This window comes from Bos indicus, chromosome 10 (assembly GCF_029378745.1).
Source record: "Bos indicus isolate NIAB-ARS_2022 breed Sahiwal x Tharparkar chromosome 10, NIAB-ARS_B.indTharparkar_mat_pri_1.0, whole genome shotgun sequence".
Lineage (NCBI taxonomy): Eukaryota > Metazoa > Chordata > Mammalia > Artiodactyla > Bovidae > Bos > Bos indicus.
The window spans coordinates 84,283,206-84,311,186 of NC_091769.1; the positions used below are offsets into that span (position 1 = coordinate 84,283,206).

Below are 27,981 nucleotides of genomic sequence, written 5' to 3' on the forward strand. Positions count from 1 at the left end.
TGCTGTCGTTTTCCTAAGATTCTTAAATCGAGCTTCCTTGGAGCCTTGTTCAGCTCCACTGCTGAGATTTAACACAGAGAGAGAACTGACCCACAAAGATGGTCTTCTGGGTGGGGGACAGAGCAGAAGCCCTGCGTCTTCTTCATGGATACCTACCTGCGGCGTCCACCCTCCCATGCTGCTCTCCTTCTCCTCTGCAGTTTAGCCCACGAGCTGCGAGTGAGCTGCATGCAGAGGAAAAAGGTCCAAATTCAGAGCTCGGATCCCTCCGCTTTGGCAAGTGACCAGTTTAACCTGATAATGGTGAGTGCAAGGGAGCCGTCCGCGGGTGCCGGGGTGTAGTGGCCGTCCCCTGGGCCATTTGTGGCTTCGCTTTGCTTTCCATCAAGCCTGACCGCATAGAAGCCTCTAGCCTTGAAATCAGGTATTACGGTTCTAACAAGCAGCTACCAGCGGCAGATGCCAAGCTGGCGAGACAGGCTGTGCTGTGACCGTTGTCAGCCCCACTACAGCTGTGTCACTTGACATTCATTAAAGCCACAGTCCGCACATGCCAACAGAGAACCATCACTAAGTAACTTTCCACTGGGTATGTTGTGTACACAGGCGAGAAAGCACACAGTGGACCAGGGGCCTCTAGTCCTTTCCGTGCTGGACAGGGTTTGGTGGCCAAACCTGAAGTTCCAGCGTCCTTCAGAAGCAATGGCGTATTCGTCTCTTGCTTTGTCCCTGACTTCATTAGCAGGGCCTGCTCATCCAGCACACCTCCGTTTCCTCATCCATTGCATCATTTCTGGGGAACAGAAAGTTCCCACTTCTGGTTAGACCCAAACCAGAAGCCAGGGGCCAGAGAAATGCTGGCAGAGGATCAGAGTGTCCACCACAGACGGAAGGAGTCAGACCACTGAGCTAGACTGGCAACCCCTGGAGGCCTTCTGGGAGGCAGAGGGCCAGTCAAGGAGAGTGAGAGAACCTCAGTGGTCTACTGGTAGGATGGGAGGCTGAGGCGATGGAATTGGCCATTGAGGTCCGGCCCCAGGAGACCTCGGCAGCAGAACCCTTCTGCGTAAGGTGTGTTGGGGGCCAGGACTCACATTCTCTCCTGTGTTTGGGCTACCGTTTGACCTCAGTCGAGCAGAATCCTTTCTGGTGGTGGGTTCCCCTCCGGAGCCCCTTCCCTCCAGTAGACCGGGCGGGGACAGTAGAGGTCGCTGTGCGCCTGCCGCTTTAGCACGGCCTGGGCCCTCGGTCCTCACACTGCGGTGCTGGTGCCTGCAGGTCCCTCCCCGCCTGGATGGCGGGTGTGACCAGAGGGGTGGGAAGGGCAGTTTGTCACCCAGGGATCAGGTGCTCAATCTGACGCTAGCCATGGAAATGATTCTTCAGGAACATACTTGTTCTTGCCGAGTGAACTCGCAAAGGGAGTGTGTTTTCACCAGCATCCAAACCAGTGTGTATATGTGTATATTTATACATATATATTAAAAACACACATATAAAGGTTTTGCTTTGAAGTAATTAACCACATCTTTTAAATGAGAAAAGAAAAGCTTAAAAATAGCCCACATCCCAGTGCCATCTTTTTATTACAATTTTTTTCCCCACGCAGTGCCTTTTTTTACTTGGTGGTAATCATAGTGAAGTGAAAGCCGCTCAGTCATGTCCGACTCTTTGCCACCCCATGGACTGTACAGTCCATGGCATTCTCCAGGCCACAATACTGGAGTGGGTAGCCTTTCCCTTCTCCAGGGGATCTTCCCAACTTAAGGATCAAACCCAGATCTCCCACATTTCAGGCGGATTCTTTACCAGCTGAGCCACAGGGGAAGCCTGAGAATACTGGAGGGGGTAGCCTTTCCCTTCTCTAGCAGATCTTCCTGACCCAGGAATCGAACTGGGGTCTCCTGCGGTGGTAATCACAGTAGCTGTGTAATAGGAATCTTTTAGCCCTTGCCAGTTATAACTAGCATTCCCCACATTGCTGTGTGGCCTGCATGATGGCCACGTGCTGTGTCACCATGAGGCTCATCTGAGCAGTCCTCTGGGTGGACGTTAGGACTCTCCCACACCCAGTTGAGTGAAGTCAGACTTGCTGGCCGTGCCCCTCACTGCCGTTTTTGCCTCTGAGTTGTGAGACTAGATATCTGTTAGTTTTGCCCGGTGATGGCTACACCACGTAGGGGCAAGTCAGGTCACTCCACATTCCCTCATGGACAGGAGCCCTCACCTGGTGGGAATGCACAGAGAACGTGGGGACTGGGCAGTTGGTCTTAGGCAGCCCACCTGGCTCAGCCTGGGCAGTCACCCACAGTCCACCTCCCCTCTCCAGGCGGATACCAACAGTGACCGGCTCTTCACTGTGAACGATGTCAAAGTCGGGGGCTCAAAGTACGGCATCATCAGCCTGCACGGCCTGAAGACCCCCACGTTCAGGGTGCACATGCACGAAAACCTCTATTTCACCAACCGGAAGGTATGCTGCCCTGCGCTATAGCCTTGGCAGCCGCTTTGCCTTTGGATCCAGGGCACTGTGGTAGTTGGTCACACTCAGAGGAGAGGAGAGCTTGGTGAAGGAGGCAGGGCTCCATTACCTCATTTTCACAAGGGAAAACGTTGTGTTTTAGCTCCTGGGAGGTGCGCCACGGTGGGCAGAGGGTCCTCCCACTGCATCATCCTGTGTTCCATCTCCCAGCCAGTCTAGCCAGCACTGAAATTTACATAAATGTAAAGAGCCTTGCTTGCTGACTAGCGGGCAGCCTTTACATTGATTTGGGGTGATGGCATCTGTAAGAAGCTGTGATTTCCTCTTCGGTTGAGACCTGGGCCACAAGACAGACACAGCTTGAAAATGGTTTCTGGGTTAAGTGAGATCCGTTGCAGAGAATCCATCCCCTCCCTGGACGGGATACCAGATGCCTCATTATGAGGCCCCCATGCTGATGATGAAGGACCCCAGCCCAGGAGTTGCTTCCTACCCTTGCCCTCAAGGTTCTACGCAGTGGGCAGGGAGCTTCCTTGTCCTCAGAAGCTCGTTCCAGCCCCTATTCAAGGAGTGAGACCTGAAGAAAGCAGTCATGTGTCTGTGTTCTGTAAGAAAGAGTCTGATTCTAAGTTGGCAGTCAGACCAGTCTTCCCATCTTGTCTTTCCTCACCAGGTGAACGCCATGTGCTGGGCCTCACTGAATCACCTGGATTCCCACGTTCTGTATCTTTGGGCATTGAAGAGGTTTGGTGGGCGGGCTGCACACTGGTGTAGACCTGGGCACCTGTGGGGTTTGTGAGACTGTGTCTCGGTGTCTTAGTGTCCAGAGGTCTGGGCCATTCTGCAGGCATGTCTCCCCTGAAGGAAAGAGCGGCGCATCCGCTAGAAAACAGGGATCCCCATGAGCACAGAGAAGTAGTTGAAGTGCTGAAACTGTGCTGATGGCACCACGTATCAGACAGAGTCCTGGGCTCGAGAGTCAGTGCTTTAGCAGAGGAACCAAGCGCAAAGGAACAGTAAAGCCGTGAAAAGGGACCCCAGGTCCTCCTGAGACAGAGGGAAGGGGAACCTTGCAGGCAGGGCGGGGAGGCTGAGGGCACAGCAGAAAGGGTGTCCCTGGACGTGCACTGGGGCTGTGGGCTCTAGGCCTTCTTCAGAGCACTCTTCATTCTCGTCTCCATCTTCCCTTCCCAGGTTATAGGGGCACACAGTGCCCAGTCAGGGCAGTTGGGCTCCCTGGGGCTCTTGATGGTGCAGAGGTCAGCTGTCCATTGTGTCCTTCATGGAGAGAAGGACCCAAAGTCGAAGCCACGTGCTAATGAGTCTTGTGGTTTACTTCCATAACAAATGAGCTCTTGAAACTGTGTGACCACTTGTTTTACCTGACTTAGAGCTGTCCTCAGGTTAACTGGTTAACATCTGTGAGTACACTCAGCACAGTGCTTGGCCATGTCATGGGTCCTCAACAAATGATGCCTCAATTGGAATCTGTTAGTTTGGTTTGCGGGGTTTGTTTTTTTTTTATTTGTTCCACAACACTCTGTTTCAAAGGGTTTTATTAGGATCTGATTATAAATTTTATGTAAGACAAACTGTGTGTGTTCTGTAAGTAGAAAGTTTTAGGTGGCTTTCGTTTGGTGGGGTTTGTGTAGTGATAGGACCACCTGTTACTGTCTTGATCTTAACCAGAGGGCAGAAGAGATCAAGCCTTTAAAAAGGCAAAACAAGAACCTCACTCCCATTTCTGATCTTCAGACAATATGGCATTTTTCCATGCTTCTCTTTGTGAGGATAAAATTCATTTATAGGCCTACCTCAGAGAGAGTGTAGGTTCAGTTCCAGACCACTGCAACGAAAAGAATATCATAATAAAGCAAGTCACATGAATTTTTTGGTTTCCCAGTACATATAAAAGTTGTTTACACTATCCTGGTAAGTGTGCAGCAGCGTTATATTTGAGCAACAACGTACCTTATCTTAGAAATACTGTTGTTAAAAGTGCTAATCATCATCTGAGTTTGACTTGTTGACGACAAGTCAATCTTTTTGCAATAGACATCAAAGATCATTGATCACAGATTACTATAACGTAAAATAGTAACGAAAAATTCTGAAATGTTGTGAGAATTACCAAAATGTGACAGAAAAACACAAAATGAACAAATGCCATCGGGGAAATAGCAACAGTAGTAGACTTGCTCAACGTCAGGTTGTTACGGATTCTCAATTTGTTTTAAAAATATATTAAAAAGTCCACTATCTGCAAAGAGCAGTAAAGCAAAGCATTATAAAACAAAGCATGCCTGTAGTGGGGTTTCATGACTGGGGTCTATTGCTCTTTGATCAGCAGCTTGCCCTCTGGTGGTCATTTCAGGTAATCAGGCTTTTACACACCTGCTGCTTTTACTGAAGGTCTTGAACTTTCTCCCTTTAGAAAAATGACACCTGGTTCAGACCAGCCATCTGCTCTTTTCTCTGGAATGGCGGAAGGGTCAACTGAATTTTTTCTACACTTAACTAGTTTCTTCATTGACCTGTGGCCTATTAAAGGATTAAATCTTTGATACTGGCCCTTGCAAGTACTGTGCAGAGTTTGAGTGTAACCTGGGTTTCAGCCATAATAACATGGGTAAGGACTTTCTCCCATCCTTGCCCTACAAACCTAAAAGGAAAAGAAATTTATTTAAGAAAGTACTGAGCTGCCCAGATCAGGGTTCTCATGTATAATTTCAACAGCCTGTGTACTAGAGATACTCAACATGAGGCTTACCACCCAAGGCAACATGATACCCACACGTCACACATGCAGGTGGTCAAGACTATTGCCTGCTTGGCACAGATGTACATTTTTCGATGAAGTTTGTATATTCATTCCATCATTTATTGAGCATCTGCAACCCCTGTGGAAGGTAGGAACTAGGCACCTCAACAGGTGATCAAGTCTGCAGTGATGGCCATGGGGCAGTTGTAGAGTACAGGAATTGGGTGGCCTTTCTGGAGGTGATCCCCACATGGGAAGGAGGGGACAGAGCGCCCATTAGAAGGAAGAGTGAGAAGCGAGCTTGGCACATTGGACAGCAGTAAGTGGCTTGGTAGCCATGATGTTTTTGGCTAGGTAGGACCTTGCAAAACCACATCCTCAGGGCTGTGGGATGCCCCTGGAGAACAGTCGTCATGGATTCACTTCTCAAATGGCAGTGAGGGTGGTTGACTGGTGAGGATGAGACCTTGGGTGGAAGGCTGCTGCAGGACCCAGAGTAGTGGCGAGAGAGTGAACTGATGAGCAGGAGTGGAGGAGAGACACGAGTTTACGAGGCTTTAGAGCCTAGGCTGGGGTGTCTTAGCGATAGAAGGTCCAAGGATGGAACGCCAGGGGAGTGCTTACGGAGCCAAGGAGTGTGCCATTAGAAACTGTGCTGCATGGCTCAGGGCAGGACCGGAAGGCATTCATCGGGTTTAGGTATTAAGAGCTCACTGGAGACCTTGGTGGAGAACATCTCACTGAAAAGATGAAGGTCTGACCTGGATTTCAGTGGGTTGAAGAGTAAAAGGCGAGGAAGTAGGGAATAAACACAGGTTTCTATTGAAACTCTGAAGGGAAAGGAACCACATCAGAAGACGGTCCAGTAGAAAAGCAGGCAAAGGACATAAAGTGACAGCTCAAAGGAAGGGAAGCCTGAGGACTATCAGATGTAGCCAGAGAAATGCGAACTGAAAGGTAATTTATACCCATTCAGATAAACACAGTTTTTAAGGTCTGATAGAGCCAAGCTTTGGTGTAGGAGGAGAATGGGGAAAACTGCTAGAAGATGCCGGTTTCCTATTTAGTAAGGGTGACTGTTTTACGGAACTCCTGTTTCAAATGTTTGTGTGTGTGTGGCACACTGTAGTGTAAAGTGAAATCCTTATCACAGGTGTAAGAAACTCTTAAGAGAAGCTTCCCATACATGGGAGTGGAAGACAGAAGGACAAGAAGAGAGGAAAAAAGGATGCGGGCGGGGGCAAAACCCACTTCAGCAGCAGGATCCCAGATAAATAAACTGTGGTCTGTTCATACAAAGGGGTGCTCTGTGGTGCAAGTGGTTGAACCAGAGCTACAAACACTACCACAATTACGTCTCGGAGACAATGTACGTTGAACAGTTGTAGAAGATTGTGTGTGACGCCATTTACATGTATTTTAAAATCAAATGCTTCTTTACATTGCTTAAGGACAAATACTGTGTAGTAGAAATATTAAGGCCTAGAACTCAGACTTGTTTTAGAGTCGCAATTCTATGTGGGGGAGTTAAAAAGGGGCCTTTAAGTGTATCTGTGACATTTTTTTCCTTTTAAAATATCCAAAACTAAATATGGAACATGGAGCCTGTTAAATGTGGATGATTTTTTTGAAGAGTGCTGATGCCCATTCTCCTCCTGGAGGAGACTCGTTCTTGACTGTCCTTAACAGCTCTTCCAGGCTGTGCCTCATGGGAATTGCAGAGACTCCGGGCTGTGCCACCCTGCTCCCCACGTCGCTGTTTGTCAGTAATCATGCAGGTACTGATGGATAAGGAGGTGCTGGGGGACATCTTTGTCCTCTGCCTCCCAGAAGCTGCAGCCAGCAGCAGCATAAGCTCTGTGGTGATGGCTTGGACAAGACGGGTGGGGACCACAGGCTGGTGAGTCCAAGTGGGAGCTCGCAGGATGGGGACAGTCTGCAGAGCACCTGGGAGGATTCCCTAAACCCCACCCAGGATTTGTACTGGAAGCGTGTACATCTTCACTTATCCCCTCCTTTTGGGTCTTTTCAGCAGCCAGAACAGTTAAAAGCATGTGTAACCAGTATAGGAGATGAAAATATTTATTTAGGCTGCCTATATACAGATCACCAAGAGAGCATCTGTTAAGCTCCTACTGTATGGAAGGTGCTGTCAGGGATACTTAGATTCTGTATGGCTGAAGGCAGTCTGGCGGCCTGGCAGCATTCTGGATATGAAGTTTTCAGTTTCAGAGAATTAGGTTCAGAGACAAGGATCAGGCCTCTCAGGTAGACCTGACATGAATCCCAGCTCTGCCCCTAACCATCTTGAAGAGATTGCTTAACCTCTGGAAAGTAAATATCTGCCCCCTCGGGTTACATGGAAGATTAAGTGATTTAATGCACACATAGCCTTGTGCCTAGCGTTTCATCATACAGCCAGTTTGTGAAGCAGGAGGATATAGTATCATCATTTTACAGATGAGGAAACTGAGGCAAAAAGAGGTTCAGAATTTGCCTTACAAAACCAAGAGATGCTTTTAGAAGTCAGGATAGTGGTTTCCTTTAGGGAGGAGTGAGGAGGGTAGTAATTGGGAAGAAACATGAAGAGTATCAGGGTACTAGAATGTTCTAGTAACCTGGGTGGTGGTTACAAAGCTCTACTTACTTTGAGAGAACTCATTAAGGAGTATAGTATGATTTGTGCCCTTAATGTATGTTTTATCAATTTTAAAAAATGAACAGAAAGTTTGCTTAAGATCACACAGCTGGACTTGAAACACTGTTCCCTCAGCAGGAGACCGGCCTGGCATGCTCTGCAGTTTCCGGATCCCCGGGGCCTGGTCCTGCGCGTGGTCCCTGAACATCCAGGCAAACAACTGCTTTAGTACAGGTGAGCCACCCAGCTGCCCAGAGTGAGAGAGGGCACAGACCTGAAACGCCAGTCCACAGTTCCTCTCCCCGGACCGAGAGGGACATTGTCCGCCCTGTCTCCGTCTCTCTCAGGCTTGTCTCGGCGAGTCCTGGTGACCAGCGTGGTGACGGGACACCGGCAGTCGTTTGGGACCAGCAGTGACGTCTTGACCCAGCAGTTTGCTGTCACGGTTGGTTGCACTGGGGAGGGCCTAACTCAGAGTTTCCCAAGAGGCGACCTTGTGCTAGGCTGGAATGGGATTCCCTTGTGTGAAATCTAGTCCTCCTCTCTCATATACAGGGAAAAAGAGGGCATCCGAAGTGATTCATGGGTGAATAAGTCAGTGCTGAATGAAATTTGGCCGATCTAGAAAGGCCTGGCTCAGCTGGCTTTCAGCAACTTCCTAAAGTTTCAATGAAGTGTTAGTTCTTGAGTACTTAGATTAGCCAGCAGGACAGTAAAAAAATTTTAATGTATAAATTATGTCCCAGTTTGTAACAGTTTTATATGCAGTTGGCAAGCTACCCATTTGATAAATTTAAAAATTAAAATTCTGGTCCTTACTACATTTCAAAGACTCGACCTATAGAAAATGCCACCTTTCTTTCAAAGGGTGGAAGAGATGTGGTGACCTGCTTTTGGCAATAAGCACAGAACTCATCATTCTGGTTTCTTCAGCCATCTTCCCACTCTATTTGGGACCCGTGTCTTCCCTGGATTTCTAGTCTGTTTTACTCCACTCTCATCACCTACTTTCTCACTCATAACCTGGGCGGGGATGGGACACCCTCACTTCACGGGAGGGGAGGGGTTCAGGGTGAGGCCTTAAGGGCCCGTCGCAGCCAGCGGGGAGGACACTGGAGGGACACGTGATGTCCAGTTCTTGACCTTTGATAAGAAACCCTTCCGTCTCCACTGAAGCTCGAACCCTAACCAGCCTGCCTCTACCCATCCCTCTGATCCAGAGAAGGGAGACAGGGGGTGTGTTCTGGGGGACTCACTCTTCGCAGACGTGGAGGGAGGTACCAAACAGTCCTTCTCTCCACAGGCTCCTTTGCTGTTTAACGGCTGTCGTTCTGGCGAAATCTTTGCCATTGATCTGCGTTGTCAAAATCAGGGCAAGGGCTGGAAGGCCACCTGCCTGTTCCACGACTCTGCAGTGACCTCTGTGCAGATCCTCCAAGAAGAACAGTGCCTGATGGCGTCCGACATGGCCGGAACGGTACGGGTACTGCTGACTGCAGCCACGGAGCTGCTCTGGGCCAGGGGAGGGGCTCGGCAGGAGAGGCTCCTGTGTCGGACCGCGGCAGGGGAGAGGCATGTGGAGACCAGGTGAGGTGCCAGGTGTGCAGGGCAGCTGCTTTGCCGCCCACTCGGAGCCCCATCTGGTCTAAAGGGATGGGGCACTTGTCCTGGTGCCTCTGATAGGTTCTCAGACTCAGAGCGGGCGCCTTACATTTTCTCACTTGAAGAGGTCTGTGGAGACACCTCGCCCCCGCTGGCTTTCACGCCTGGGGCTCACCAGTACGTGCTGGATGGACCCTTCCTGACAGCCTCTGTGCTTCTTCCCACAGATCAAGCTGTGGGACCTGAGGACCACCAAGTGCATCAGGCAGTACGAAGGGCACGTGAACGAGTATGCCCACCTGCCCCTGCACGTGCACGAGGAGGAAGGAATCATGGTGGCAGGTAGCTGGGGACGAGGCGTTCCATCCCACTGACCCTGACCCTGAGGACCCCCAGCAGCTAAAGCAGAGAAGACATGACTCTATGGCAAGCTGAATAAAGGGGGGTTTGGACACTTGGGGTCTGGGAGTCAAGATGGGGTGCAAAGTTGGCCATCAGTAAGCAACAGTTTAACCCCCAGCATGTGGATAGCCCTTTGTCTCCATGTCACTGGGCAGACGTCACTTCAGTTACAGGCCAGTGAGGAGCAATAAAACACAGCAACTTAGGAGACCTGGGTGTGGGGGTTAAGTCTGTTCACCAGGTCTGCATTCAGGGCGGCCGTCCTGTCGCAAAGCCTGAGCCCCTGTTCTTTGTACTCATGCTTCTACCAGAGGATGCTGAGAACAGAGATGAAGGTCATTGTAAAGGAACCAATGCCCGGTCCCTTTACCACCACCGCTGTGATCCCATGATGTGTAGAATAGAAGCAGAGCTTTCGAGCACCAAACCCCCTTGAAAGGAGTTAGGAGTTGATCACAGATTATATTATATAATTATTCAGCACTTTCACAAATGAAATAGTAGGCCCTTGGCATTAAGGTGTATGTTCTTAGTCTTCACAGATCTCAAATTTTCTAATATTCCTACAGAAAGTACCTATCTGCTGTGAAACTTTTTGTGGCTGAGAAGCATCACTTCGCTAGAACTTTCTTAGAATTTTTTACTACTCTTACCACACCACCAGCAGTTAGCTTCCTTAAGTCTATTTTCCACAAGTTTTCACTGCAGAAGAGTTTCTGTGTTCTGGATGATAGGAAAGATACGAGCCTTGTTGAGAAGCAGATGTAGGGAGTGGGCTGACAGCAGTAATCCTTGAACTGCATGACCCGAACTGACCCACCCCCAAGGTCATAGAGTCAACTCGGATGGTCGGAAGCACACACTGAAGTCCGTGACGCCTGAGGTCTGCCCTTTCCCCCAGTAGCGTATACTGGCTGTCCGGGCTGCTGTAATCAGTGGTGTCTGGTGTCTCTTTCCTCTGACCTGTGAATACTGAAGACTATAAAGTCTTATGAACTGAATCATTAAACCAGAAAATGTTTTGGAGAGAGTTATCACCCAGTTTGCCCCGGGATGTAATGAAATTAAAGAGATCGTCCTGGTTACTATCTCATAAAAAGGAAATGAGCTGCATGTCATCTAGAACAGGTGGGCTGGGCTCCCTCTTGAACAGCCCTTGTCACCAAGAGAAACAGAATGGGCCACCCAATAGCCAAGATGCCCCATGAACCACCCAGGGTGTCACAGCCAGCCTTTGCATCTTGTCCCTTTGAACACCGGCAACTCGCAATTCTGGAGCACCAGGGCAACCTGTGACTTTAATTTTCAAAAGGGACATCTTATCTGTAGAGACAATTTCCGTTGTGAGTTTGCTTGGCTCATGTGGAATCACCTTTAGCCCTTAGGAATTGTGGAAGCCAGGGCCACAGTTTCCACCCCCTGCCCTCCGCCCTGGTCCTGTGCATTCTCACTAACCTGCAGCATGTCTTCCCTCTCTCTTAGTGGGCCAGGACTGCTACACGAGAATCTGGAGCCTCCACGACGGCCAACTACTCAGAACCATACCCTCCCCATACCCCACCTCCAAGGCCGACATCCCCAGCGTGGCCTTCTCTTCTCGTCTTGGGGGCACCCGGGGAGCGCCAGGGCTGCTCATGGCTGTCCGGCAGGACCTTTACTGCTTCTCCTACAGCTAACTCTGCAGGGTGCGGCCTGGAGGGGTGTGAATGTTACTCAAGGGAGCTAAGGTAGCCGTATTTTTGCCACAATTGCTGTTTCCAGTGAGGGCATTTTAAGTGGGTCGTCTGTGTGCACATGTACCATCCATCCAGCTGCGGAGGAAGAGGTGATATGTTTTATGTGGAGATACTTCAGTAAAGTGATCTCGGTTAAGTTGTGAGCCTTGAAAGTCCTTTTCATAAAAGGTGCCTATTTCTTGTTGAATTCCTTAGGATCTCTCTTCCCCTCTTTTTTTAACAAAAAATAATTTTCTAAAGGCTGAAGATAGACAGTAACTAAAGCTGCTTTTTTCACCAAAAGCCCTTTCAAGAAGCCTGATGAGACTGTTAGTAGTCAGTGCCTGGGTCCCAGAAAGACATCCTTGAGAAAGCCAGGTGAGAAGAAGGGAAAGTCATTTCTCTGAGTCTCTAGAAGAAGATTTTTAAGGCTGAGTTGGTCATCATTAAATTTGCCTTCTCAAACTCACTCAACACCAGTGTCAGATCTCTCAGATTCTCATTTATTACCATTCATTGGCTTTCATAGGAAAGGTGGATCCTTTCAGATGCTAGGCAGGCCTTAGCGTGCATTTCTTGAAGCACCTTCCAGACTGTTAGATACAGCAGCTCCTGTATTTATCGTGGTGACTTGAACATCCATTCAAGGGCCCCAATTCAAAGAAAACGGGCTTGGCCTTTTTGTAATCCAAGAGAAGTGGTTTGTGAGATGTTTATACAGAGTGTTAATATGAAGAGCGGGTCTTTCTACCAGATAAAGAACCATAACATGGTGTGTCATTTCTGTTCATGATTTAGAACCTCGTGATGCTTGGCTGCTGTAGCATCAAACCAGCTACGGCAACACCTGCTCAGATCTTGGGTGAGGGAACAAAAGATGGAGACTGAGGCCAGCTTTCGTGGCTTTTCTGCAAAGCTTTCAGCAGGCTCCCTGGCCTGGGTTGGGTTCAGCCAATCGAACATAACAGCAGGAAAGCAGACAGGAGCTTGAGGGGAGAGTGTTAGTTTCTGGCTCCCCTCCTTTTGGGGTTTGCAGAGCTGTCTGTGGCTGTTTCCCTCCACCCCAGGCTACAGCTTCTGCTGGAACACAGCTCTCTGGATTCCAGGAACTTCTCTCCATTTGTCCCTGCAGACCTGCAGCTGGTAATTGCATCTCTCTGTTGTTAGTCCAATGTGCTTCGCCAATTAACACACTCTACAGTTATCCCCTTAAGTGTTACACATCTGTGTCCTGCCAGAACCCTCCTACAACTTAATGTACAGATAAACAAATCCAAAACTCATTAGAGTATCAGAATGGTCATCCCATAGATGAGCCGTATGTTACAATAAATGTTTTCAGAGCTTTAGGTTTTATAAATGACTTTCCCCTATCTTAACCTGACTAGACCCTTAAAACAACCCATAAAGGAGGTAGGGCAGTAGTAATAATATAAAAATTATCAACATCGTTTTCTGGGCAGAGAAATTGACCACAGATCACAGACCTGGCATTGGTACCAGAAGAGACCACGTCCTCTACTTTCCACACTCCTCCAGTTGCTGACAGTACTTGGGTATCACACTGCTAGTGCTAAGGAGAAATCACAAGGCAGCTTGGGGCAATGCTAGCATTTCATATTTAATCACCAAGTAAATAAATTTTTCTGGCTCTGGCACTCAAAGGCAAGAAGCTTGCCAATTACCAGAATTCTTAGGTGTTCAATCATTTAGACATCGCCCCTGTATCTCTGCAGCCCTGGCATGCTGACCTGCATGGAGGACTCAGGAAATAGCCTTATGATTGAAAGGTCCAGCTGACCAATCACAGCAGAATCTTTTGGATTGATTTTGGTGACATGCCCCCACCCGAAGAGCACAAACAAGCATAAGTGCTAAGCTGTGACCCTAATATCACTCATACTTTCACCCCCAGAAGTTCTAAGTTCTCACAAGTTTGTTCATAAGAAGATCTGCCTTCTACAGAGAGTATCTTTGGTATTGCACCTCTAGTGCAGAGCTTTTGCCACAATTCTGTACTGCAAAGAAGCTGTGGCTACTCAGTCCACTTTTGAAGAGTACACTGTCTCTCAGAGACAGGAGACAACTGACTACTCAAAAAAGTACCTGATGAGCTCTGAGATGTAGCTGGTGGTTATACCTGCAATGCAAGAGACCCAGGAGACGGAGGTTCAATCCCTGGGTCAGGAAGATCCCCTGGAGGAGGAAATGGCAACCAACTCCAATATTCTTGCCTAGAAAATCCCATGGACAGAGAGGAGCATGGTGGGCTGCAGTCCATGGGGTCGCAAAGAGTTGGACATGACTGAGCACATCACATTCCCAAACACCTTCCTAATGCCTTGTCAACTGTGCCATAGCCCAAGTTTCTTACTAGGCAAATACAGTTGTCAAAGAATTAGTTGTAATGTTTGCCTTAGGCTTAAAAAAAAAAAAAAAGGAGGTGAGGACATGATCAAAACTTCTTAATTTAGCAATCTGTTCTTATGTTTGGTTAGTGGTCACTGCTCCTAACATTTGCTCTAGATGATATGAAAAGTGGTTAAACTTCACTGCAAAGTTGATAAAGCATTTTGGCACACTGCTTGTTAAGAGTGTCCCGAAGACTAAGTCTGTCATACACTCTGGAGGCATTTTTCACTTGCAGGTCTGTTAGGGCCTTTTGCCCTGATCCTCCGGGTGCCAATGAAAGGTCTAGAATGAACAGAGGGTGGCGTCAGCACCAGGCTCTGATAAACCCTTTGCTGTTTCCTTGCTCGTGGCCTTCTTAACGGATGAGAACAGTAGCACAGACTGGTCACCAGAAATGCCCACCGGTCAACACTCGGTGCCCACAACAAGGGCACCACCTGCTTACCTCTTACCTGTGAGCCCTCACTCTGTCCTGGTCTAAATGTTCCCTGTAACCGTCTCTGAAAACAACTGCAGGCTAAATTTCTCCATTCATGTTACAACGGTAGATGCCTCCAGGCCCACTCCTTGACGTCTGCCTCTTCAGGCCACCGCCATGAGAATGACCTTTCCCCAAAGATGCCTGCACTCAATGGCTTCTTATGCCTCGGGATAAAACGTGGCCTTGAGATGTGAACACACACACCTTACCCTGTTGCCCCTTCTCTTGGGACATGTTTCACCCTCACCTGGGCATCTGTGCAAGCTGTGCTCCGATCTGTTTCATCTGTAATTGTCTAACTGTTGCGATCAATGCAAAGAATTAGAGGAAAACAACAGAATGGGAAAAACAGAGATCTCTTCAAGAAAATTAGAGATACCAAGGGAACATTTCATGCAAAGATGGGCTCGATAAAGGACAGAAATGGTATGGACCTAACAGAAGCAGAAGATATTAAGAAGAGATGGCAAGAATACACAGAAGAACTGTACAAAAAAGATCTTCACGATCCAGATAATCATGATGGTGTGATCACCCACCTAGAGCCAGACATCCTGGAATGTGAAGTCAAGTGGGCCTTAGAAAGCATCACTATGAACAAAGCTAGTGGAGGTAATGGAATTCCACTTGAGCTATTTCAAATCCTGAAAGATGATGCTGTGAAAGTGCTGCACTCAATATGCCAGCAAATTCGGAAAACTCAGCAGTGGCCACAGGACTGGAAAAGGTCAGTTTTCATTCCAATCTCAAAGAAAGGCAATGCCAAAGAATGCTCAAACTACCACACAATTGCACTCATCTCACACACTAGTAAAGTAATGCTCAAAATTCTCCAAGCCAGGCTTCAGCAATACGTGAACCGTGAACTTCCAGATGTTCAAGCTGGTTTTAGAAAAGGCAGAGGAACCAGAGATCAAATTGCCAACACCTGCTGGATCATGGAAAAAGGAAGAGAGTTCCAGAAAAACATCTATTTCTGCTTTATTGACTATGCCAAAGCCTTTGACTGTGTGGATCACAATAAACTGTGGAAAATTCTGAAAGAGATGGGAATACCAGACCACCTGACCTGCCTCTTGAGAAATTTGTATGCAGGTCAGGAAGCAACAGTTAGAACTGGACATGGAACAACAGACTGGTTCCAGATAGGAAAAGGAGTACATCAAGGCTGTATATTGTCACCCTGCTTATTTAACTTCTATGCACAGTACATCATGAGAAACGCTGGACTGGAAGAAACACAAGCTGGAATCAAGATTGCCGGGAGAAATATCAATAACCTCAGATATGCAGATGACACCACCCTTATGGCAGAAAGTGAAGAGGAACTAAAAAGCCTCTTGATGAAAGTGAAAGTGGAGAGTGAAGAAGTTGGCTTAAAGCTCAACATTCAGAAAACGAAGATCATGGCATCTGGTCCCATCACTTCATGGCAAATAGATGGGGAAACAGTGGAAACAGTGTCAGACTTTATTTTTTGGGGCTCCACAATCACTGCAGATGGTGAGTGCAGCCATGAAATTAAAAGATGCTTACTCCTTGGAAGGAAAGTTATGACCAACCTAGATAGCATATTCAAAAGCAGAGACATTACTTTGTCAACAAAGGTCTGTCTAGTCAAGGCTATGGTTTTTCCTGTGGTCATGTGTGGATGTGAGAGTTGGACTGTGAAGAAGGCTAAGCACCGAAGAATTGATGCTTTTGAACTATGGTGTTGGAGAAGACTCTTGAGAGTCCCTTGGACTGCAAGGAGATCCAACCAGTCCATTCTGAAGGAGATCAGCCCTGGGATTTCTTTGGAAGGAATGATGCTAAAGCTGAAACTCAAATACTTTGGCCACCTCATGCGAAGAGTTGACTCATTGGAAAAGACTGATGCTGGGAGGGATTGGGGGCAGGAGAAGGGGACGACAGAGGATGAGATGGCTGGATGGCATCACTGACTCGATGGACGTGAGTCTGGGTGAACTCCGGGAGTTGGTGAAGGACAGGGAGGCCTGGCGTGCTGCGATTCATGGGGTGGCAAAGAGTCGGACACGACTGAGCGACTGAACTGAACTCAACTCAAATCGGTTGAGTCTGAGCTTCACAGAAACCTCTAGGGCGCTTAGCTTCCCCAGCACTTACTTACCACATGTAGACACTGAGTATGTTTTTTCACCATTATTCCCGTTTAATTCTTAGGACCCTACGAAGCAGTTGAAGATCATGCCAATATACTGCGGGGGGGCGGGGGGGGGGGGGCGGGCGGGGGGCGGGTACTGAAAAGAAAGCAGTTTGCCTAAGGTCTGCTAATGAGTGAGACAGCTAACAAGGTCTCCTGCTCAAGAAATCTATTCAACCCCCTGGTGTTAGAGAGAATGGAATTTTTACTTTTGCCCTGCAAGTGTAAGATCTCCTTAAACCTAGTTTTCCTACAGGTGACTTCCGGACCCATCTCCCTGCTTGCTCCTACCACCCACCCACCTGCACTCTTGGCCTCATCTGAATTAAAGCAGCCACCGCAAAACCAAGATGAACACCGGGTGTGTAGGACAAAAGAGAGAACTTTTGGTTATTCTGATACCGGGTTACCTTCTTCTCCTCTCCTGGTCTGACTAGTGTAAGAAAGCGAGTTCGGAAGACTTGTCTGCATCTTTCCTGTGTGGTCCAGCAGACACCATGCTCAGGGGCGGCCCCACACGACAGGACAGGAGACGGTGAACAGCTGTTCAACGGGAGCTGAACAGACAGCAAGGCAGGGCAGAGGATCGACACCAAAGGGCAGATACAAAAGGAGAAGAGTCTCTTCCCAGGGCTTCCATAGGTCACTAGTAACACCTAATCTCTTCTGGGAGAGAGCATTCCCAGGGAATAAACTGAGATATTCACAGGTAAAATATACCTCTCACTTGGCTTTTGCTCTGAAAAGCCACCAGCTTTCATCAACTAGGGGACGTCCCTGGTGGCTCAGACAGTAAAGCGTCTGCCTACACTGCGGGAGACCCAGATTCAATCCCTGGGTTGGGAAGATCTGGAGAAGGAAATGGCCACCACTCCAGTATTCTTGCCTGGAAAATCCCATGGATGGTGGAACCTGGTAGGCTTCAGTCCATGGGGTTGCAAAGAGTCAGATACGACTGAGTGACTTCACTTTCACTTTTCATCAACTAGAAAGAGGTAGCAAGATAATACTGATGAACTTAAAGGAAAGAGGCCACAGTCCATATTCCGCAGGAAGACTCCTTTATAATGGCGAATTTAATAATACACAGTACTAGAGCAGGCCTCAGTCACTGGGCCACGGGAGGCGGGAAGGAAGCAGGTCTGAGAGGGACCAACACATCTCCAGGGCTCACGTCAGTGACACCAAGTGACCACCACGTACCTCCCTGAAGCTTGGCCCACCCCCCAGTTCAGTCAAGAACTGTGTCACTTCGAATTCTTCCTTTTTGGCCATTGACGATAAAATCCACCATGATGACAGGATTTCAGCACAACGGTCTCTTTCCAGTCACGACAGATATGGATGTCCCAGCTCTTGAGAAACAAACGTTCATCTGACTTCTCTCGCCAGGACTGGAGAATTTTTTCGTAATGATCCGCTGAAATGTTTGTATATACTTTGAAAAAACCACTAACAGTCCGTTCTGTGCTCTTTCCCTGGAAGATTTCTCATGAACACCCCTCCAACAGCTCAAGGGGTCATGTGTCTGGGAATAAAGAATTAAGACACTTCAAAATAAGCAAGAACCCTAGTGCAACACTCAGTAGATGGGGGGCTTGCGGGGGCTGGGAGGGGAGGGTGGAGGCAGGTGCTCACTGCGGGGCAGGGAAAGCCAAGTGGTGGAGCGAATGGAAGCATCGACAAGCAGGGAACACTGCTGGGGAAGGCCCGTCTCCTTCCGTGCCCGCCCCCGCTCGAGGGACATCACGTCACCTGCGCTTGGGGACTCCTTGGGTCCGGGGACCCTACCACACCCTCCACCCATCCGTGACCTGCACGCGAAGCTGGGTGGTCTCTGAAACAGGCCAAGGCCAGGGATTGGGATCTGACTCTGGAGGGCCCAGGGAGCTCCCCGGCAGGCCACCCCCAGCAGAAGGTCCCTGGGAAGCTCCTACCCTGGCAGCCGAGGGGCATGAAGGCTTCGAAGGCTCGGAGAGAAGCAGCAGAGGGAGGCTAGTGGTGCAGTGGCCTTGGACTTGGCTCGGTTTTGTGGGGGGAAGACCTGCTGCCCGCTGCCCCCGGATCCCTGCTGGGGACGGACTGCGCGGGTGTTCACGGCCAGCGGCAGCGTGAACGCCTCCACATTCCTTTTGTATGTATATACGCGTGCGTGTGTGTGTGTGTGTGTGTGTGTGTGTGTGTGTGTGTGTGTGTATATTTACGTACTTATTATTTTTAACTGAAATAAAATGCAGTGGATTCGAGTTCATTCCCCTTTGCTCTAAGCTGCTCAGGCTGCCCGCCCTGGCGGGGTTCACGCCTTCGGGCCCGCCGCCCGGCTCGCCCCGACTCACTCTCTGCACCCCCCCGCCCACCACCCCACAGTGGGAACAGGGCCCCCGGGATGAGGAGAGAGGACACACACCGCCACAGGTGACCAGGAGGAGGGCCTACCTCAGCACGACCTCGTTTCTAACCCTGAGAACCTAAGGAATTGTGAAGGACTCGGAGAGGGAGCTGGGGTTAAAGGTCACCGGGCTTTTTATTGCAGTTAAAGCAGACTCGGACAGGATGGTCCCAGCCTCGCGAGGGGACAGCCCGGCGGTCGTGGGAACACTCGTCACAGAAGCCCTGTCCGCAGGCCCGGCAGTGGTGTTTCGAGAGCTTGACGCTGAACTCCTTCCGGCAGCTGTGGCAGTGCAGGATCTCATGGTCCGGGACCCAGTAGGCCGGCCTGGCTGCATCCTTCACCAGACCTGCGTCGCGGAAGGGGCCATGATGGGCGGCACACTCGGGACCCAGCACCCCGAGTCCCACCAGGCAAGACGCCAGCGACAGACACTTCACTGGCTCACAGTCTAAGCACACACACATCACCCCTTCTACCCAGGGCTCCCTCACCCACTACCACACAGGTCAGGATGTCTGGCACTGATATGTGCCTATCTAGTACGCTCTCCAGGTGAGCCTAAACTACGGCTGAATTAAGAACCACTGGCGGAATGGTGAAGTTTGGGCTTTGGAGTCAGGACACAGCTTCATCCCAGTTCCACTGAGCCTGAGTCAGTCAGGTGTGGGATTGACAGGTTCCTTAGAGTCTCAGGGCCTTGGGTTTACTCATCTATAACAACCCACCTTCAAAAGCAGTTACAAGATTACAAGAAATAAAGTGTCTGATGAGCTGGGACCCAACAGCCAGTGAGTGCTCAGCAAGTGAGTGCCTGTTAAGCACAGTTGGAAGGTTCTGCCAAAGGCGGCCCCTGCCCCTCCTGGTCACCTGAGAGCAGATGCAACTTGAGCCTCCAGGCTGGATAAATCCATCTATTTCTACACTCTCAAGTCAAAAGCCTGTCATCAGCTCATTCTGTGAGCCATGTGATCAAATCTGATCCATGCAATTGTCATCACAGCCACCCAGGAGCCCTTGGTCTCTCCCCTATGAAGGGCTGGAATGCCCCAGGCCCAGTCAGCCCTGCCTAAGCCCTCCGCACACTGGCAGGTTTCCCTTCATCTCCCTCTTCCCATCCTGGTTATAAGCCCGCCCCTTCACATCAGGTGAGTGGCTCTCTTCAATGTTAAAGGAATAACAGCTTGGCTGGTGTGGCAGATTGAGGCCCTGCCCCTTCTCTTGAATCTAGGCAGGCTCTGTGACTACAGCAGTCTCTAGCAGAAGAGCTGGTTTCCAGGCCCAGGCCTGTCTGAGAGCCCTGAGGCACTACATAAGGAGTCGCTAGCACTGGAGAAACCATGTGCAGAGGCGTGGGGAATACAGGGAATGGGGTGAGGGGGAAGTTCTCCTGAGCCCAGCCTTCGAGGCAGCTCTGCCAGGCTAGCCAGCGTGTAAGTGAGGTTGGCTTGGCCCCTCAAGACCCGTCCAGCTGCCATACTGGAAAGTCCAGCAGTAATTCCCGGCAATGCCACTTAGAGAAGAATGCTTGCCTGTACTGTTGAGACGTGATTGTTTTAAGCCTTTCCATTTTCAGGTGGTTTATTATGCAGCAATAGATGGCCTAAGAGGATGGCCTCCAGGAATAGACATGAAACCACCAAGGTATTCAGCATGAAGCAGGGAAAGTAAATTCTCAGTCGCGTCCTTGGGGCCCAACTCAATCCAGGTCAGCAGGCTGACAAAACAACAGCCCAAGGCACGGCACTCTGCGAGCCCTCACCCACACACACCGCACCCGAGAGGCACTGCCAGGCCCACCTAGTGGTATGTCAATGGCTGTCACCACGGCTCCTAAAGTGTTCTGCACGGCCTCGCCCACCTTCCGAGCGATCAGCGTCCCACCTTCGTCGTCCCCCTGTGCCTCAGTGACATCTGCAGACAATGATGAAGGAAATGCCATCACCTCTGAGTCATTTCCCAAATGACAAATTCTAGACGCTTCTCCCAGGGCACCCTGTGCCATTCTGCAAGGGTGGCAAGGGTCTGGGCTGTGGGCACGCACACCACAGCCAGTGAGGTCTGCCACTCCTCTCTACCTCAGGTCTCTGGGGCTATTTCATAACCTTCCTTTACAGTGGGCCAGGAGCATGACCTAGAACCTCCTCCAGGAGAAGATTCAGTCTAAGCCTATGGTAAACACAGGACAGCTTTAACCCTCCCCCAGCCAAGGAACAGCGCCCCCAGGACCCAGTTAACAAAGAGCTTAGAGGATGCCTGGGCAAGACCAGGGGAGCGACTGCTCTCAAAGAGTGAGGCGGGGAGGAACAGGGTTGGGCAGGTGAGGGTCCCATTCCCAGCACCCAGTGCCAAGGAGAGGTCCCCTCCACCTTGCGGCTCCTGGGCCCCACGTTACCTAACTGGGAATTCCTGGCTTCATAGCAGTTGTCACACACCCGCACGGGCGCAGGGCCCCAGCCCCGCTCGGGCACCGGCCGGGTCTTGGATGAACAGCTGTCACAGAAGCCCTCCCCACAGGCCCGGCAGTGATGCTTGGTATCGTTATCTTTAAAGGATGTAGCACATTTGTTGCAGCTCTGTTCCAAGCCCAAAACAAACAGAGAGGCAGGTGTCATTCATGTCTGCTCAGCCGAGAAAGTCAACCCAGGGAGTCTTGGATCATCTGAGGATGGCAGGATGCTGATGGTCCCAACAGAGGGGACCTAAGACCTCCAGCCACATGGAACACCCTCACTGAAGCACAGCTGTGATTAACATTTTCTTCCAAGAAGTGCTGGAAAGGTACCTCACATCCACCTGGCCGAGTCACAGGGATCTCAGAAAGGACTATGTAATTTCAGCCATAAAAGCAACAAGGATTCGTTTCTTTCACGGTTTCTCATGAGCCTCTGGGAAGCTGAGGAGGAACAGGTTTCCTGTCACAAGTGTTTGGGCCAAATCTGGGGGCTCCCTTGATGTGGGAGCCGTGAGGTTTGTGTATCAAGCTGGGGGTGACCCTAAATGACCTCTAAAGGCTCCCTTTCCTCTACAGTCTATAGGTATGACCTCAGACATTTGACCAATAACAACTGGCTCTAGTGGGAAAGTGAACTAAAATCCACCACAAGGGAAATACTCAGAAAATAACACGGGAAATCAGCGGACAAAGAGGACACTGGCTGTCTTAGGTGTGTCCCACCCTTTCCCACACTCTGGAAGCTCATCTGGCTGGGACAGAGACTCCAAGCCTTCCTCGCAGAACAAGCTACGGGCAGGGTGAAGCAACACAAGGAGAATGGGCTGTGCGGGGATCCTGCCACCGTACCAGGATCTGGGAGTTGGGCCTCCAGTAGGCAGGGGCGATCTGGTCTGTCAGCCAGGACGTCACAGCCTTGGTGGGCCCGAGGCTGAGCTCAGACACCGACTGAGCCATGAAGTTCATCCCGTCCAAGAGGCGCTGGGCCGCGTTGTTGTTGTCCTTCAGAAATCCATCAGTCTGAAATGAAAACACAGGCTCCCATCACGTTCTGAGTGACGGGAGTAAAGGGAAGGAGGGAGAGGGGTCTTAGGTGAGTTACATACCCATCACAGCCAACTCAGAACCACAGATTCCCTGGCAGAGAAGAGCAGGGTCAGATCAGAATCCCTATGGCTTCTAAGCAACATCACACCCTATGAGTCATTGCTGATACTACTCTTCAAGATGACCACAGGACTTGGTCCACAACTGTTCAATTCAGAACTTACTCTGCTTGTGAGATATACAACCCAGGAAATAAATAATCCTATAAAGAGGACACCTGCTCCAAGAGGTTCCCCACCCCAGGCTGGGTTAGGATCTGTTGCTTTAGGAATCACCCAGAAAGGGGAACACCACCAAGTAAAATAAGTCCCTTATAGAAAAGAGCTTCCCTGGTGGCTCAGATGATAAAGAATTTGCCTATGATGCAGGAGACCAGGGTTTAATCCCTAGGTTGGGAAGATCCCCTAGAGAAGGCAATGACTACCCACTCCAATACTCTTGCTTTGGAGAATTCAATGGACAGAGGAGCTTCGTGGGCTACAATCCATGGGGTTGAAAAGAGTCTGACACAACTGAAGCAAACAACACATAGAAAATCGCTTATCTTTCTTCCATGAAGGGAAAAGGCATTGGATGTGCTGTGATTGATGGGTAATTCCAAGTGTGAATCGTGCTTTAATGCAGAATGAAAGCACTGTATCACTGCCTCATAAATAGATTTGTTTTTCCAACATCTTGAATTAAAAAATCCAATTTAAAAACAGTAAAGGTCCATAGTGATTATACTTCTTAGAATATACTTCAAGAAGAATATACTCCAAAACAAAGAAAAGGCTTTCTTACATGAAGATGGTCACGATAGCATTTTCTTTGATAATAAAAAAATCATAAACAGCATGAATGTTCAAAATGAAGAGAATGGGGAAATCAAACTTTAACATTAGACAGAATATTACACAGTGATTACAAATGAAAATCATGAAAAGTGAAAGCAATATGGAAACAAAGCAAAACTGTGGTATGAGAAAAAGCAGTTAAGTGGCACGTTAATTATAATTGTATCTATACAAACATACATATGGAAAATGAGTGAGGAGAATATGAAAAGATAAAGTTTTATTTGCTAAGGCAATTTATATATCAATTTTTAGTTTAAGTCGTGTTTCTAATATTTATGCAAGAAATGGGATAAAAATGAACAGTCTAGAACAAAAAAGGCACTCCAGATCATAGCTTCCTAAACCACCAACATATTGAAATTCATGGTTAACCACCATTGTAAACAAGCTCCACTTTCCCATACACAGGAATAACTGGACAACCCGAAGAGAAAACAGAAAAATAAAACAGCTCTTACTCCAGGCCACACGTGCACAATCTCTGTCCGCACCACCGTATCCACAGGATCTTGGTTCCCAAACCAGTACTGCCGGCTACGATAGACCACGCCACAGTTGGGACATTCGATCACGTACCTACAAGGAAGGCAGACAGATACTGGAACTCCACACCAGGGGCCTGGAGAGACAAACAGACCCAAATGCCAGCCACTGAAACTCACCCAGACCAGGCATATTTTGCAAGACCCATCCAGGGGGAGTCAGTGGAAGCAGCCGTCTTGGGCACCACGCTGACTTCATTGCCTCTCTCGTAGCAGGCCTGAAACACGGAGCACTCTGCCAGCTTCTGTTCTGTCCACCAGACCCCCTGGCCTCTCCACACCCCTGTCTGGCCCACTGCCTGCAAACCAGACCTGCTGAGGGCTTACGGACCCTGGGTTTTAGCAGAGCAGAGGAAAGTCTTTCTCCAAAGAAGTCAGTGCCCTGAATGATTATGATCTGAATGTGTACCCATCCCAGGGGCCCAAAACTGAGCTACAAATTCTATCACTGTCATAGGAGAAATTCATCCAAACTAAGTTTCTGAAGGGCAATTTCACTCTTAGGAATAAACAGTCAATGTAGATGAACCCGGCATACAGGCTCAACAGGATAAGAGGGGAGGTTTAAGCTTAAAAAAAATAAACCAAGGGGCCCCTGGCAACAGACATGTGAGTTTTTAATGGCTGGAGCTGGAGAAAAGTTTCAGATAGACTCAATTTGAATATCAAATACTTTGGTAACAGTCAAGAGTGGTCCTAAGCCAGTCTTCCAAGAGGGGAGTGTGGCCAGCAATCCAGCTGCTGGAGGAGAGGTTGGGAGGACTCACCTTGCAGGTGAAAACCCGGTTGTCATACTGGTGGGAATATCTGCAGCGGCTCTTGGCTTCATGAGGTACCCCTTCTTTCCCGTGATTCATGCTGTTCTTACATCCAGCCCTGAGGGAGGCACCAAAGCTGACATGAAGCTGCTAAAAGGAGCCAGGGCCACTTACGCACAAGCGTTAGGCCAGATGCAAGGGCAAAACTAGACCCCCTGTTACTAATTGGGCCCCAAATACGGAGGAGAGAGACAGCAGTTTGTTTTGGAAACTAAGGGCCTCTCTCATACTTGCAATCAACAGTGCTACACAGGTAGTGCACCTATTACTCTTGCATGAGGAAAAAGGGCCAAAAGGGTATCTCTTCTTGGAAAACCACCAGGTCCCTCAATAGGAATGGAGGAGCCAGCAGACAGCACCTTGATGAGAGAGAAAACCTGAACAGCCTTCAGGGAACTCAAACATCCAAACAGCATGAAATAAGAAGTTTAATCAGAACAGGCTGCCAAGATGCAAAACAAAAATTGACCCTCAAATTTTGACAATGCATTAAGAGGAGGCTTAAGCTGAACAAGAAAACCTTCCAAATGAACAGTGGGCTCTGCTCTCCTGACAACGCAAAACCAGGGACCAGGACTTTAGAATTTCACTGTGAGAGAAGGGAAAGCTCTGGAAACCCTGGTGAGGCACAGTTAGAATGGAAAAGTGATGATGATCCAACAGAGCCTAAGCCTCTCTTGCTGGGCTCATGGGGCCCGCTAAAGGAAGTCACACTGGCAACTAACATCCCTCTTTCCTCTCTAAGACAAGCCTCAGTCCTCCCTGGCGCAGTCTGTATAATCCAAGAACCACGTCCTTGTTACAAACTCAGAGCAAATATGGTGGCCCAGGAGGTGGCCTATAGGGATCAATGCAAAAAGGCAATTCATTACAGAAAAGGCTCAGGTCTCCCCTGTATGGGCAAATGTGGAGGACAGGATTAGATGATGAAGTGATGAAAGCAGTGGAGAGGTGGGCCAGTGTCTACAAGACAGAGTCTGCAATCTGACCCTGACACACTGCATTTAAACCCCCAGGCTCCATCCAACAAGTCACTGGCCTGTGACTGAGTAGCTATCAACAGTTCAAATTAATCCAGTGAGCCTCAATGTGCGGTCCCCATTCAGCAACATCAGTATCACCCGGGAACTTAGCAGAAAGGCAAATTCTCAGGCCCTACGTCAGACCTACTGAATCAGAAACTGGGAGCAAGGCCCAACTACCTGTTGTAACATGTCCTTCAGGTTTTCCTGAGGCATGCTAAAATTGAGAATCACTGCTGTTTCCCCTGTAACCAAGGACCAGCAGCATCACCCAGGAGCCGGCTGGAAACACAGAATCTCACCGAGACCTGCTGATTCTGAATCTGCATTTAACAAAAGCCCGAGGCGATGCATACATAAAGTTTGAGAATACTGCCCTAACTCAATGTTCTCAACTCAGCTACACATCAGAATCACCTGAGGAGCGTTTTAAACACACCCGTGCTGAGGCACCACCCCAGATCTGGTAAGTGAGAAACCCTGGAGGCAAAGCCTTTCAATCATTTGGAAAGCTCCCTGGATAATTCTACGGTGCTCTAGGCGTCTGTCCTCATCATGAAAGGAATCCACTAGGACCGATCCTACCCCAGTGCTGTGCACAGTGAATGGATGGAATGACTAGAATTGAAAGCTCTGGTAAGAGAAACACAGAAACATGGGCAACCTAAAGCTTTCCGTGCTTTTTCTTTTCTGTGCTAAATGCTTTTGAACTGTGGTGCTGGAGAAGACTCTTGAGAGTCCCTTGGACTGCAAGGAGATCAAACCAGTCAATCCTAAAGGAAATCAGTCTTGAATACTCATTGGAAGGACTGATGCTGAGCTCCAATACTTTGGCTCCCTGATATGAAGAACTGACTCATTGAAAAAGACCCTGACGCTTGGAAAGACTAAAGGCAGGAGGAGAAGGGGATGACAGATGGTTGGATGGCATCACCGACTCGATGAACATGAATTTCAGCAAGCTCCAGGAGTTGTTGATGGACAGGGAAGCCTGGAGTGCTGCAGTCCATCGAGTCGCAAAGAGTCGGACACGACTGAGTGACTAGACTGAACTGAAAGCTTTCTGCAGTGAAAGTTACTCAAACCAGTCAATTTCACATCTAAACCGGTTGGAATCTTCAGGGAATTTTTCGTAACCATGTGTCCTGTAATCCCCTGCAACCTCAAAGTGTGGTCCTTGGACCGTTAGGCTCACCAGGGAACTTGTTGGAATACCCTATCTCAGGCCCCACTCCATCCTTTAGTCACAGTCTAACTTAAGCAGACCCCACGTGATCTGCAGGCACAGGGAAGTCTGTGAAGCACTGTTCTGAGGCTCTTTTCCCACAGTGGGGACTTACCCGCAGCTGAGACACAGGGAGGAGCAGGTGAAGTACTCGTCTGGAAAAAAGGAGCTGTGTGCCATCTGGTCATCGGGGATCTCACCACTGAAGCGGTCACTCAGAGCCTGCGCGGAGGGAAGGTGACACGCGAAGGGCCTCAGCAGAGAGCTCGGAGCTCTGGGCCTTCCACTGGCTGCCTTTCTAACACGCCCTCACCGCTGGCTTATTTCTTACCGGTTCTGCAGCTAGAAGCGGGAAGCCAGCGACTTCTGCTCCTTAACCTCCACCTTCTTGGCCTGACTTACACCAATCCTCACCACAGGAAACCTCAGAAAGAACCGGCCCATTTCCCAAGAGCTCAGAAGGAAGCAAAATTACTGTTCTCTCCTAATGTCCTTGAAAGTTATAAACATGTCACACACTCCACTGTTCATTCAAAACCACCAGATACTGACGAATGCCCATTTCATCTTTGTGAAGCTGGGAAAGAAAGCGATACTTGAGAAGGTGGCTTGTCTTGAAGTCGGAGGGAGACAGAGCTCAGAAGTGCGCTGGGAGTTTTCTGGGCGTCTCCACCAGTTCTAACCACAGACCCTCACTGGAGTTTACTGGCCACAGAACTATCTCTATGTACAAAAAAGGGTTATCAGCCAAAACGCAAGGAGGAATTATTCTAGGTATTGGCAGCCTTTTTATCAACTATAGTAACTAACCTAAAAGACAGCAAACGGTCAAAATAAATGCCAAGAAGAAAGATAAAGGTATGTGAAGTAACAGACTGAAATTTTTATGTTTAAAGGAAGCTTCCATTTTTAATCCTCTTTGTGTTC

The 27,981-nt window shown here is 49.1% G+C and overlaps 2 protein-coding genes across 11 annotated transcripts in view; one reads left to right on the forward strand and one right to left on the reverse strand.

Moving 5' to 3' along the window:
- Positions 1-18,903, forward strand: part of DCAF4 (DDB1 and CUL4 associated factor 4) — a 41,013-nt gene extending 22,110 nt beyond the window's left edge. For 3 of the 8 annotated variants that reach the window (XM_070797817.1, XM_070797814.1, XM_070797818.1), the window contains 9 exons: positions 201-303; positions 2,330-2,473; positions 3,156-3,205; positions 6,942-7,021; positions 8,017-8,115; positions 8,229-8,326; positions 9,185-9,358; positions 9,711-9,825; positions 11,368-12,074. In XM_070797817.1, coding sequence (XP_070653918.1) covers positions 201-303; positions 2,330-2,473; positions 3,156-3,205; positions 6,942-7,021; positions 8,017-8,115; positions 8,229-8,326; positions 9,185-9,358; positions 9,711-9,825; positions 11,368-11,561 — 1,057 coding nt within the window. In that variant the 3' untranslated portion in view covers positions 11,562-12,074. Of the gene's footprint in view, positions 1-200; positions 304-2,329; positions 2,474-3,155; positions 3,206-6,941; positions 7,022-8,016; positions 8,116-8,228; positions 8,327-9,184; positions 9,359-9,710; positions 9,910-11,367; positions 12,075-12,667; positions 12,744-16,913 lie in introns of those variants that run through there. The other 5 variants (XR_011568992.1, XR_011568991.1, XM_070797815.1 and 2 more) reach the window with 5 other exon arrangements.
- Positions 17,702-27,981, reverse strand: part of ZFYVE1 (zinc finger FYVE-type containing 1) — a 44,926-nt gene continuing 34,646 nt past the window's right edge. For 2 of the 3 annotated variants that reach the window (XM_019969166.2, XM_019969167.2), the window contains exons 5-12: positions 27,170-27,276; positions 24,757-24,865; positions 24,110-24,207; positions 23,906-24,023; positions 22,351-22,521; positions 21,442-21,622; positions 20,847-20,960; positions 17,702-19,395 (exon numbers count right to left, since the gene is read on the reverse strand). In XM_019969166.2, the coding sequence (XP_019824725.2) occupies positions 19,163-19,395; positions 20,847-20,960; positions 21,442-21,622; positions 22,351-22,521; positions 23,906-24,023; positions 24,110-24,207; positions 24,757-24,865; positions 27,170-27,276 (1,131 nt within the window). In that variant the 3' untranslated portion in view covers positions 17,702-19,162. The remainder of the gene's footprint in view (positions 19,396-20,846; positions 20,961-21,441; positions 21,623-22,350; positions 22,522-23,905; positions 24,024-24,109; positions 24,208-24,756; positions 24,866-27,169; positions 27,277-27,981) is intronic. The other variant, XR_011568990.1, reaches the window with a different exon arrangement.